This window comes from Melozone crissalis, unplaced genomic scaffold (genome assembly GCF_028551555.1).
Source record: "Melozone crissalis strain CALT ecotype California unplaced genomic scaffold, PUWL_Pcris_2 ptg000011l_1, whole genome shotgun sequence".
NCBI classification, from domain to species: Eukaryota; Metazoa; Chordata; class Aves; order Passeriformes; family Passerellidae; genus Melozone; species Melozone crissalis.
The window spans coordinates 4,385,181-4,398,738 of record NW_026535789.1 but is presented as its reverse complement, the minus strand read 5'-3'; the positions used below and the strand labels follow the sequence as shown (position 1 = coordinate 4,398,738).

General features: G+C 54.0%; 2 gene segments (V, D, J or C); both read right to left on the bottom strand.

The window, feature by feature from the left end:
- Positions 1-3,896: 3,896 nt before the first annotated feature.
- Positions 3,897-6,266, bottom strand: LOC128933590 (Ig heavy chain V region 6.96-like; the record flags this gene model as incomplete). The annotated part of the segment is given in 3 exon segments: positions 3,897-3,938; positions 4,622-4,693; positions 5,910-6,266. Coding segments are annotated over 3 exon segments (471 nt in total), but the record flags the coding sequence as incomplete, so codon positions are not given.
- Positions 6,267-7,260: 994 nt separating this feature from the next.
- LOC128933589 (immunoglobulin heavy variable 3-21-like) lies at positions 7,261-11,753 on the bottom strand. The segment is given in 5 exon segments: positions 7,261-7,289; positions 7,418-7,746; positions 7,861-7,883; positions 10,273-10,389; positions 11,634-11,753. Coding segments are annotated over 5 exon segments (618 nt in total).
- Between the last annotated feature and the right edge of the window lie 1,805 nt (positions 11,754-13,558).

Genomic DNA, 13,558 nt, shown 5'->3' with positions numbered 1-13,558 from the left:
CCACAGTCGACACCATCCCACCATTCCTAGAAAAGATCTCAATTCCTGATGGTTACGAGGCAAAGGAATAGCACATATTGCCTCTATTCGGTTTACTCCCAAACGTCTCTGCCCTTGTGTGATCTCACAACCGAGATAAATAACGCTATTTTTAACCAGTTGAGCTTTTTCCTTAGAAACCCGATACCCTGCTTGGCCCAGCATGTTGAGTAATTTAATTGTTAATTCCACACACATTTCCCTTTCCTTAGTAGCCAGAAAGATGTGGTCCACGTACTGCAGGACTACATACAAGGATGGGGATATTGTTACCTGGGTTATCTTCCATTCCTCCAGCTCCTTGGCCAGTTGATTTCAAAAAATAGTGGGGGACCATTTAAATCCTTGTGGGATTCTGGTCCATGTAAGCTGCTTCTTTCTCCCAGAATCAGGACTCTCCCACTCAAAGGCAAAATATTTCCTACTCTCTACTGCCAGTGGGATGCAGAAGAAGGCATCTTTGAGGTCAATCACTGAGAACCATTTAAACTCCTCCGATACAGATGTTAACAAGGTATAAGGATTAGCAACAACTGGATGTATGTCTTTCACTATTTCATTAATAGCCCTTAAGTCCTGTACCAAACGGTACTTACCATTAGGTTTCTTTACTGGAAAAATTGGAGTATTATACTCCGATTCACATTCCTGTAATATTCCTTGAGCCAAAAATTGTTTAATTAATGGGGCTACTCCCCTCCTTGCCTCAAGCTTCAAGGGGTATTGCTTTACCCTCACTGGTTGGGCCCCTTCCTTTAGTTCCACCTTTACTGGCTGCGCAGCTTTAGATTTTCCGGGAACCCCTGACTCCCATACCCAGGGTACTACAGCCTGCTCAATTTCTTCTGGAATAGGAGAGGCATCCACTTCCTTGATCACAAAAATGCCTGCTATTTGTTCCTCAGGTATTTCCAATTTCACCCTTCCCCCTTCAAATATTATTTTCACATTAAGTCGGGACAACAGGTCTCTGCCAAGAAGGGGTGTGGGGCAGTTTGGCATATACAAGAATTGGTGATCTAATTCCTTCCCCCCAAACCTAAGATTTAAAGGTTGTAAAAATGGTTGCTCCTCTAGCTTCCCTGTTGCCCCCACCACCTGTACTGTTGTGTCACTCAAAGGTCCCAATAGTCTATTAAGTACAGAATAGGTTGCTCCAGTGTCTACCATAAATTCTTGATCCTTTCCATCTATCTCTAAAACTACCCTAAGATCCTTTTCTAGTCAGCCTTGATTCTGATAGTTTCCCAAAACTAGTGCTTGAGCGACTTCTGCTGGTCCTCCCGTGAATCCTCCCACAGGAGCATTCCCCATTGGACCTGTCCTTAATCCTATGTTTCCCATGCCCATACCTCCTCTAACCGGGCATTCATTTTTCCAGTGTCCTAACTGTCGGCAAAACGCACACTGGTTTGGATCCAACCTCCCCGTATTAGGTGCAAACCCAAATCCTCCCCGACCTCTTGCCAGCCCCCTTTGTCCGTGATTAGCTCCTCCCCGACCTCGACCCCTAATGGGTCTTCCTCCTGCCCCTGTCTGTTGCATTACAGCCAGAATACTAGCTTGTTGTCTTTTTGCAGTTTCTTTTTCCCTGTCGTTGTATACCTTCCACGCTACCTCCAACATTTTGTCCAAACTTCGAGTGTCCTCTCCTTCCAACTTTTGTAACTTTTTCCTAATATCTTCTTGTGATTGCCCCATAAACAACAATGCCAATTGAAGTTTTCCTGATTGATCCTCTACATCTAAATTAGTAAACTTCCGAGCCATGTCTTTTAATCGTTCTAAAAAGGCAGACGGTGACTCATTCTTGTCCTGCTTGACCGAATACAGCTTAGACCAGTTCATAGTCTTAGGTATTCCTGTCCTAATTCCTTCCACCAACAATTCCTGATATCGTTTTACAGCCCTTATTCCTCCCGTAGAGTTTGGGTCCCACCTTGGTTCCTCACTAGGTACCAATTCATCAACTGTTTCATTTAGTTGTCTCAACTGTATCTCCTCACGAGCCTTTTCTCTAGTGGCTTTAATAACTATTTCCTTTTCTGTGGAATCCATTATAGTATCTAATAATACCTGTAAATCATTCCAGTCTGGATTCTGAGTCTTTATTACCATTTTAACCACCCTTGCCACCCTTTCAGGGTCCTCCCGATAACTCCCCGCTGATTGCTTCCATATTACCAAATCCCCGGGGGAGAAAGGCACCTTTATAAGTATCCTTTCTCCCTGTGGTCCCACAGCTTCCCTTAATGGCGCAATTAACTGTGGCCCCTTCTGCCCCTTCCTCCCCTTGCGAGTCCGCCCTGCTAACGGAGTTCTTTTAACACTCTCATTCCTTTCACCATCACCACCACCACTATCACTCTAACTAGATCCCGTTTTTATAGCTATATCCGCAGGGGGAGCAGGGGGCACATTAGGAGCAACCGGAGCCCTCAGGCGTGCTATACAATAAGACAAATCTTCCTCAACTGAAGGATACAAATTACGCTCCTTTCTTTCTTTACATCCCACACACTCCCTTTCATCATTCACTTCTAAAACGAAAATACCACACTCCTTTTGCCATTCATCTTTCCGGTACAAAACGAAAAACAAATCCAAATATGGTATTTCATCCCATTTCTCATTTCTCCTTAAAAATTGCATCAAAGATTCCATTATCTCCAATTCCAGTGTACCATTCACCGGCCATCCCGCTTGCCCAATCTCACATTCAGGCCAACAATGATTACAATAATCTATCATTTTACTTTTATCCAATTCTTGATAATACCCCTCACTTTTCCACCGTTTCAATATACAACCTAATGGTGTATTTCCAGGTATTTTACCATTGGCTTGCGCAAAGGTTTTAAAAGTTTTAAAAGACATCATATTACAGCCTTTAATTCCACCTTTAGTTCCAGTAAACCAATACACCTTAAACCAATATACCTTCTCGCCGTCCTTCCCAAACAAAAACAGGAGGCGAGTTCCGGTCCTGCATCCTTAGACGTCTTATGGCCGGAGCCTAGGCTTTTTACCAACCACCAAATCCAAATCCAATTATCACCTTTTTCCAATATAAAGCACCTTCAGGCTTACCTTGGCAGTTGCCCAACAGGCGCGGGGTCGGGCACAACCGATGTCTCCCCGAGAAATGCTCGGTGCCGGCTTGGAGTGGATCGGCACGCGGAACCGCCCCAGCTGCCTTTGGAGTCCTGCCACGGTCGCCAGAAAAACTGTTGACCGATTGATAAATGACACAAAACTCGGATAAGTTTTGTGGGTGCTTTATTACGGGCCCGGGGTGCTGAGGGACTCACGTCCCAAAAACCCAAGCCCCCGATTTCACATATGGGTGCTTCCCTCTTATATATGCGATTCACAACAAAGTCTCCAAGAAACAGTTCCCTTGTGATACATTCCTTAGTTCACAGGCAAGATCATAAATCTTCTGCTTATCTTATTCTAAGAGCATTGTATGCTGCCTTCAGACAAGTTAGCATTCTTACACTCCTGCACTAGTTTAATTATTTACTAAATTCCTAAGACTACCTGCTAAGTTACACACAAACCAAAAACACACACTATCAACGGCTGCAAAACTGCAAAACTGCTTTTAACAAACCAATTCACACACAACTCATAACTAAACTATAATTACACATTTTGCGCAATTTCATTTCTTTTCCAACACGGGCAGCCGTGACCCTGCTGGAGTGCGGGGGGGACCTCCAGCCCCCCGGGGGGTCCCTGCGCCTCCTCTGCCGAGGGTCTGGGTTCAGTTTTGGGAATTTTGGGATGGGCTGGATCCGCCAGAGACCCGGGCAGGGGCTAGAATACGTCGCAAGGATCAGTGACAGTGGAGGTTACACCGAGTACGCACCGTCAGCCAAGGGCCGGTTCAGGATCTCCAGGGACAAAGGGAAGAGCTTGGTGACGCTGACCATGAACAACCTCAAGGACGAGGATTCCGGATCCTATTTGTGTGTCAAAGCTCCTGGTGCTGGGGGTGCTGCTCCTGCTGATTATAGTGACGATGCCCTTGCTGTCCCCATCTCCTCGTCCCCCCCGTCCCCGTTGCCCAGACCCTTCCTCCAGACCCCCAGCCCACACCCAGCCCTTGGCCATTGATCCCAACCTTGCTCTGCCTTGGCACCAAATCTCACCCCCTGACATCAAACCACAACTCGCGACCCCAAATGTCCACTTTGTGCCCCAAAACTTGATTCTGAAAGTGGATACTTCAAGCCAAGGGTTAAGGTTTGAGTCAACTTTGTAGTAATGTGCAGAGAGCGGATTTCGGGCCGAACCACTCCAAGATTGGGACATGGGGACAGGAATGGGGTCCAGGCTTGGGGTTTTGGGGAAGGGTCCAGAGAATGGAGATAGGTGGGGACCGGGGAACAGGAACATGGCCAAATGCAACCTAAACATGAGAGTAACCAATACCTGCAGCAGCGTTCCAACCAGCACTACCAACAACACTTCTGCCACAGAAATAGGATCCGGAATCCTTGTCCTTGAGGTTGTTCATGGTCGGCGTCACCGATCTCTGCCTGTTGTCCCTGGAGATCGTGAACCGGCCCTTAACCGATGGCGCGTAGTCGGCGTAAGCACCACTGCTGTGGATCCTTGCGACATATTCCAGCCCCTGCCCGGGTTTCTGGCGAATCCAGAATATGTCATAGCTCCCGAAACTGAACCCGGACCCTCGGCAGAGGGAGCGCAGGAACTCCCCGGGGGGCTGGAGGTCCCCCCGCACCCAAGCAGGGTCACGGCCGCCTGGAGCCCTGCGGGACAAAGGGGAGATGGGGATGAGTCCAAAGCTCAACCCTTGACCCAAATCCTGACTCTGGGCCCCAGATTGTGGCACTTTGTCCTTCTCCTCCTCACACTGGTCACCCTACCGTGTGGGTGCAATTCCTTTTCCCAGCTGGACTTGCCCAATGCAGGCCCACAGCCAATCAGGTTTCTCATCCCCATCTCCCCTTTGTCCCGCAGGGCTCCGGGTGGCCGTGACCCTGCTGGAGTGCGGGGGGGACCTCCAGCCCCCCGGTGGGTCCCTGAAATTGCTGTGCCGAGGGTCCGGGTTCGATGTCGGCGGTATCACCATGTTCTGGGTCCGCCAGAGACCCGGGCAGGGGCTGGAATGGGTCGGGAGCATCAGGAAGGAGGGCTGGAGCTCCATGTACGCGCCTTCGGTGCAGGGCCGGTTCACGATCTCCAGGGACAACGGGCAGAGCTCGGTGACGCTGACCATGAACAACCTCATGGACGAGGATTCCGGATCCTATTTCTGTGCCAAATCTGCTGCTGCTGCTGTTGGTGGTTATAATGTTGGTGCTATTGGCCAGCTATTGGGACTCACCTGCCCCCGTTTCCCAGACAATTCCCTCCAACCCCTGACCCCACTCCTGCCCTTTGTCTCAACTTTGCCCTGCTCTGAACCCACATCTCAGCTCCTGGCCCCAAATCTCAGCTCCTGGCCCCAAATCTCAGCTCCTGGCCCCAAATCAGGGCCGGTTTCACTCTGAGCTCGGCCTCGTCCCTCCAATCCCAACCATTGCCCCCAGACTTGTCCAGTTTTCCCCCAAATCTCTCCTGCAGGCACCAAGTCACAGCCACAGATCCAAATCTGGCCCATTGGACTGACATCGGGAATTTCGGGCCAAAATTTGAATTTTTGACTCCTTACCTTAACTTTGGCCCCAAATTTTGAAAAATTAAACATAATTTGAGGAACGAGGGCACTGAGTGTGGCCCAGAGGGGACATTTGGGGCAGAGCCGGAGCAGGGCTGGGACAGAGGGTGAGGAAATGGGGTCAGGGGCTGCGGTTTGGGGGAAGGGCCAGGGGAACGGGGACAGGAGGGGGCCCAGCCATGGGGGAGGAGCTAATAGCATAGGCAGTATTAGCACCAGCACCAGCACGAACACTCTTGGCACAGAAATAGGTGGCGGAATCCTCGTCCTTGAGGTTGTTCATGGTCAGCGTCACCGAGCTCTGCCCGTTGTCCCTGGAGATCCTGAACCGGCCCTTGACCGATGGCGCATAGGCGGTGCTGGAACCACTGCTGTAGATGCCTGCGAGCCACTCCAGCCCCTGCCCGGGTCTCTGGCGGATCCAGTACATGTCAAAATTCCCAAAACTGAACCCGGACCCTCGGCAGAAGAGGCGCAGGGACCCCCCGGGGGGCTGGAGGTCCCCCCCACACTCCAGCAGGGTCACGGCCGCCCGGAGCCCTGCGGGACAAAGGGGAGATGGGGATGAGGCCAAAGCTCAACCCTTGACACAAATCCTGACCCTTGGCCCCAAACTGTGAACCATGGACCATCCCATCCTGGTTCTTTTGCTCCTGCTGCCTCTCCAAGTTGGGTCCCACACGCTTTTTCTGGCATGGCCATGTTCACTTCTGGTCAGAAGCCAATCAGGTTTCTCATTCCCATCTCCCCTTTGTCCCGCAGGGCTCTGGGCGGCCGTGACCCTGCTGGAGTGCGGGGGGGACCTCCAGCCCCCCGGGGGGTCCCTGCGCCTCCTCTGCCGAGGGTCCGGGTTCAGTTTTGGCAGTTTTGCCATGCACTGGATACGCCAGAGACCCGGGCAGGGTCTGGAGTGGGTCGCTGGGATCAGGAACGATGGTTCGAGCACCGGGTATGCGGATTCAGTCCAGGGACGGTTCAGGATCTCCAGGGACAACGGGCAGAGCTCGGTGACGCTGACCATGAACAACCTCAAGGACGAGGATTCCGGATCCTATTTCTGTGCCAAACGTGCTTATGCTGATAATTGGGGCCCTCCTGCAATTTGTAAATGCACCATTGGTGGATCCATCTCCATCGCTGTGTCCCCACCTGTCCCCAAAGCCGAAGACCCTTCCCCCACACCCCAGTCCCATCATCTGACCCTTTGTCCCAGATCTGCCCCATTTCCACCCATGGTGACCAAAGACGCCAAACCCCATCTGGCGGTGCCCCAAACCCAACTGAGTTGGTGCCAGAATTTGCCAAATTTCAACCAAAATCTCAGCCCTTTGGGCACTTTGAGGGGACCAGGGCGAGATTTGGGGCCGAGAGTTGAGTTTGGGGCCAGACCCAGGGGAGGGTTTGGGGCCAATGGGCAGCGTTGGGGTAACGGGGGCAGGGCAGGGACAAAGGGTCAGGGAGAAGGTTTGGGGCCAGTGGTTGAGTTTTGGGGCAGAACCAGGCGAGGGTTTGGTGTCAGTGCTGACCATTCATGCAAATAGGGACAAAGGGTCAAGATCTGAGACAAGAGGTGAGGTTTGGGACGAAAATCGAAAATTTGGAGATCCAATGATAGGACAGGAGCAAAAACTAGAAGTTTGATGCTATCAACAGCATTGTCACCATGATTAGCAAAAGCCCAACAACCAGCACAAAAAGCCCTGGCACAGAAATAGGATCCGGAATCCTCGTCCTTGAGGTTGTTCATGGTCAGCGTCACCGAGCTCTGCCCGTTGTCCCTGGAGATCCTGAACCGACCCTTGACCGATGGCGCGTAGCCGATGTTTCCACCAGTGTTGGTGATCCCCGCGAGCCACTCCAGCCCCTGCCCGGGTCTCTGGCGGATCCAGCCCAGCCCAAATTGGCCAAAACTGAACCCGGACCCTCGGCAGAGGAGGCGCAGGGACCCCCCGGGGCGCTGGAGGTCTCCCCCGCACTCCAGCAGGGTCACGGCCGCCCGGAGCCCATCCCCAAATCTTCACTGGTTTCACTCATAACTCCCCTGATTTGGTCCCAAAACTCCACCAGAGTTTTCCATATCTCAACATTCCTCAAACACTGCAATTAACCCCAATCCATTCTTTAATTACTTGGACACCTCATCCTGAGCATACTGCATTGATTACACAGTTAATACACTGTTAACGACCTCCAATTCCCCCCGGGACCCCAACCCGGGCACATCCTGGCCACGGCCTCGAGCTCCCTCCGGCTCCTGGCACTGCTGATCCTGCTGCCCCTCCCAGGTGGGCTCCGCCCCTTTTTTCCAGCTGGCCACGCCCCTTCTTGCCTGCTTGCTAAATCAGGTTTCCCATCCCCATCTCCCCTTTGTCCCGCAGGGCTCCGGGCGGCCTTGACCCTGCTGGAGTGCGGGGGGGACCTCCAGCCCCCCAGGGGGTCCCTGCGCCTCCTCTGCCGAGGGGCCGGGTTCAGTTTTGGACAATTTGGGATGGGCTGGATGCACCAGAGACCCGGGCAGGGGCTGGAATACATCGCGGGCGTTGACAGCGATGGATACACCAGATACCCGTCTGTATTCAAGGGCCAGGTCACGATTTCCAGGGACAACGGGCAGAGCTCGGTGATGCTGACCATGAACAACCTCAAGGACGAGGATTCCGGATCCTATTTCTGTGCCAAATGTGATGATGGTGGTTTTGCCAATAGTGATGGTTCTGTTGGTGTTGCATTTGTTGCTGGCTCTGGCCTTGGCTCCAAATCCCTCCACTTTGTTACCAAATGAACCAGAGTCCTGTGATCTCTCCTCCAAATCCCTCACATTTCCATGAAATCTCGGCCATTTTCCCCAAAACTCCACCCCTGCTGCCCCAATTTCCGACTTCCCCCAGTGTTTCCCATTTCACCCAAATCTCCCCCAGCTCCCAGGTCCTGATTGTAGGAGGCCAGATCTGGAGTTTAGGGGTGAAGATTTGGGGCCAATGGTTGAGTTTTGGGGCAGGAGCAGGGGAGGGTTTGGGGTCTGTGGCCACTGTTGTTGCAAATGGAGTGAAAAGGTCAAAGAGTGCATCAAGAAGAGACGTTTGGGATGAAAATCAGAGCTTTGGCAAAAAAATGAAGGGAGCGGGGCAAAAAGCATTGCCTGAAGGCTATCACCAACATCGTCACCATTGTGACCAGCAGCCCAGCAACAACTACAATTAGGAATGGCACAGAAATAGGATCCACAAACCTCGTCCTTGAGGTTGTTCGTGTTCAGCGTCACCGAGCTCTGCCCGTTGTCCCTGGAGATCCTGGACCGGCCCTTGACTGAATCCGCGTAGCCGGTGTTCCCACCAGTGTCGGCGATCCCTGCGACGAATTCCAGGCCCTGCCCGGGTCGTTGTCGCATCCAGCCCATCCCAAATAGCCCAAAATTGAACCCGGACCCTCGGCAGAGGAGGCTCAGGGACCCCCCGGGGGGCTGGAGGTCCCCCCCACACTCCAGCAGGGTCACAGCCGCCTGGAGCCCTGCAGGACAAAGGGGAGATGGGGATGAGGCGATGCAAAAGTCAGGAAGAGCTGTGCAATAAATTAACGGGTGGGTCGGAGATAATTGCAGTGTTGAAGGCACATAACAATACTGGAAACCTCTGTTGGAGAATTGAGGCCAGACAAAGGGAATTTGGGGCAAAACTGGTGAAGGTTTGGGGATGGGGGATCGGCCGTGACCCTGCTGGAGTGCGGGGGCGACCTCCAGCCCCACGAGGGGTCCCTTCGCCTCCTCTGCCGAGGGTCCGGGTTATGTTTTGGGGATTATGCCATGCACTGGATTCATCAGAGACCTGGGCAGGGGCTGGAATGGCTCGCGGGGATCAGCAGCCCAGCTGGTTCCAGCACCGCCTACGCCCCGTCGGTGCAGGGCCGGTTCACGATCTCCAGGGACAACGGGCAGAGCTCGGTGACGCTGACCATGAACAACCTCAAGGATGAGGATTCCGGATCCTATTTCTGTGCAAAGGAGAGTGGTGGTGGTAACCCTGCTGCTCCTTATATTGACCGTGCCAGTGGTGGCACCACCCCTGTCTGAGCCCCCCCTATCCCCAACCCCAGACCCTTCCCCCAAACCTCAGCCCTTGACCCTTTGTCCCCATCTGCACCAGTGGTCAGCACTGACCCCAAACCCTCCCCTGCTCCTGCCCCAACACTCAACCATTGGCCCCAAACCTTCACCCCTGGCCTCCAGTTCAGGCCTCCTCCAATCAGGGCCCGGGGAACTGGGGGAGATTTGGGTGAAATGGGCAAAATTTGGGGAAAGTCGAGAGTGGGGATAGCAGGGGCACAGTTTGGGGGAAAAGGGCTGATATTTCAGGAGAAGGGCTGGGATTTTGGGGAAGGAACAGAGAATTCTGTGATACCTGGGAGCACAGAAAAAAGGGCTTGGGACCACAACCAGCATGAACACCATGAGCATAAGCGCCATTACCAGAGCCACTGCTGTAACATTTGGCACAGAAATAGGATCCGGAATCCTCGTCCTTGAGGTTGTTCATGGTCAGCGTCACTGAGTTCTGCTCATTGTTCCTGGAGATCCTGACCCGGCCCTTGACTGATGGCGCATAGTCGGTGCTGACACCATTGCCGTAGATCCCAGAGAGCCACTCCAGCGTGTTCCCAGGGCTCTGACGCATCCAGAACATTCCATAACTCCCAAAACTGAACCCAGACCCTCGGCAGAGGAGGCGCAGGGACCCCCTGGGGGGCTGGAGGTCCCCCCGCACTCCAGCAGGGTCACGGCCGCTCCCCCATCCCCAAACCTTTAGTTTAGTTTTGCCACAAATTCCCTTTGTCTGGCCCCAAATCTCCAAGAGAGAAGCCCAGTATCATACAGTGTCTTCAAGCCTGCAATGAGCCCCAGTTCACCCATTAATTAATTGGACAGCTCTGCCTGAGTTTTGCATCACCTCATCACCATCTCCCCTTTGTCCCGCAGGGCTCCGGGCGGCCGTGACCCTGCTGGAGTGCGGGGGGGACCTCCAGCCCCCCGGGGCCTCCCTGCGCCTCCTCTGCCGAGGGTCCGGGTTCAGTGTTGGCAATTTTGGGATGGGCTGGATGCGCCAGAGATCCGGGCAGGGTTTGGAATTTGTTGCAAGGATCAGTGACAATGGAGGTTACACCGAGTACGCGCCGTCAGTCAAGGACCGGTTCAGGATCTCCAGGGACAACAGGCAGAGCTCGGTGACGCTGACCATGAACAACCTCAAGGACGCGGATTCCGGATCCTATTTCTGTGCCAAATCTGATGACGCTGCTGCTGCTCCTACTGCTGGTTATATTGACACTGCCGGTGCTGTCCCCATCCCCATCTCCATATCCCCCCAACGTCCCCGTTGCCCAGACCCTTTACCCAGACCCCCAGCCCACACCCAGCCCTTGACCATTGATCCCAACCTTGCTCTGCCTCAGCCCCAATTTTCACCCGCTGACCCCAAACCACAACTCCTGACCCCAAATATCCACTTTGTGCCCCAAAACTTTCCTCCGAAGTTGGCAGTCAAGATTTGGGTCAAAATTTTGGTCAACTTTGTTGTCAAGAGCAGAGAATTTGGGGCCGAGCCAGCGCAGGGTTGAGACATGGGGTCAGGAATGGGGTCAGGGGCTGATGTTTGGGAGAAGGGTCTGGGACAGTCGGTCTGGGTGGGCCAAGAGCATGGGTTGAACACGATCAGCGTTAGCAGCCCAATTGCTGTAGGCACCCTTGGCCTACAAATAGGATCCGGAATCCTCGTCCTTGAGGTTGTTCAGGGTCAGCGTCACCAAGCTCTGCCCGTTGTCCCTGGAGATTGTGAACCAACCCTTGACTGATGGCGCAAAGTAAATGTTGGAACCATCGCTCCTGATGTAGGCGACGAATTCCAGCCCCTACCCGGGTCTCTGTCGGTCCCACTGCATGGCAATACTTCCGAAACTGAACCCGAACCCTCGGCAGAGGAGGCGCAGGGACCCCCCGGCGGCTGGAGGTGACCCCGCACTCCAGCAGGGTCATGGCCGCCCGGACCACTGCGGGACAAAGGGGCGACGGGGATGAGGCCGAAGCTCAACCATTCACCCAAGTCCTCAATCTTGGTCACAAATCGGGACGCTTGGAGTTCATCATCCTCCACCCATGTGCGTCCTGCCCCATTTTTGAAGCATGTCATGCGAAATTGAGCACTCTTCACCAATCAGGTTTCTTATCACCATCTCCCCTTTGTCCCACAGGGCTCCGGGCGGCCGTGACCCTGCTGGAGTGCGGGGGTGAACTCCAGCCCCCCGGGGGATCCCTGCGCCTCCTCTGCCGAGGGTTCGGGTAAAGTTTCGGGGGTTTCTCCATGTTCTGGATGTGCCAGAGACCCGGGCAGGCTTTGGAATACGTCGCAAGCATCTACTACATTGGTGCCAACACCCACTACGCGCCATCGGTCAAGGGCCAGTTCACGATCTCCAGGGACAACGGGCAGAGCTCGGTGATGCTGACCATGAACAACCTCAAGGACGAGGATTCCGCCGTTTATTTCTGTGCCAAATGTTACAGCAGTGGTTGTGGTGGTGGTGGTGCTGGTTATGGTGTTGATGGTGGTTGTGGTCCCAAGCCCTCTCCTCTCTGTTCCCAAATATCTTAGAATTCTCTTATGCTTCCCTAAAATCCCCACCCCTGTTTCTCAAATCTTGACCATTTCCCCATAAATTCCACCCCTGCTGCCACAGCTTTTGGTTTCCCCCAATTTTGCCCATTTCTCTCGAATCTCCCCCAGTTCCCCTCCATCCCAGTGTGGAACGGGGATCGCTCCAGGGCCCTTTGCACACAAAGCTTTTTGTGCAGCCGGCGCTCTGCCGCAGCGCCCCGAGGCTGAGCTGCCCTCTGCCAAACACAGATGTTCAAAATTACCAAAACCAGGAACTTTCTGTTTCCTTTCCCGCCCCGGCCGCGCCCCGGCAGCTGCCGGGGAGGATGTGGGGGGAGGCTGCGGAGCCCCAAAATCGCGGCGTCTTCTCCTGCCTCCCTCCCTCCCTCGCTCCGACCTGGGGCTTCACTTCTCCCTCAGCGGCCTCGGTGTCTGGTGCTGCTCCTTGGGGTTGGGCTGGAATCCTCTCTGGGAGCTCTGGACATGGTGACGATGCTGGTGGTGGCACCAAAACCCCCATCCCTGGCTCCCCAAATGTCCCAAAATCACCAAATCCTGCCCCAAATCACAACCCTTGACCCCATTCTTGACCTTCACCCCCAGTGTCCACCATCTTTGCCCCAACTCTCGACTTTCCCCCAGTTTTGCCCATTTCACCGAAATCTCCCCCAGTTCCCGTGCCCAGATTGGAGGAGGCCTGAACTGGGGGCAAGGGGTGACGGTTTGGGGCCAATGGTTGCGTGTTGGGGCAGGAGCAGGGGAGGGTTTGGGGTCAGTGCTGACCATTGGGGCAAATGGGGACAAAGGGTCAAGGGCTGAGTCAATGGGTGAGGTTTGGGGGAAGGGTCTCGGTTTGGGGACAGGGGGAGACACTGAGAGGGGGCTGGATCCACAACTGTCACCTTCACTATAAGCACCAGGACTGCAACAACCATTATCAGCATGTTTGGCACAGAAATAGGATCCGGAATCCTCATCCTTGAGGTTGTTCATGGTCAGCGTCACCGAGCTCTGCCCGTTATCCCTGGAGATCGTGACCCGGCCCTTGACCGATGGCGCGCAGCCGGTGTAGACACCATTGCTGGTGATCCGTGCCACCCATTCCGCCCCTGCCCGGGTCTCTGGCGCATCCAGCACATGTTAAAACTGCCAAAATCAAACCCGGACCCTCGGCAGAGGAGGCGTA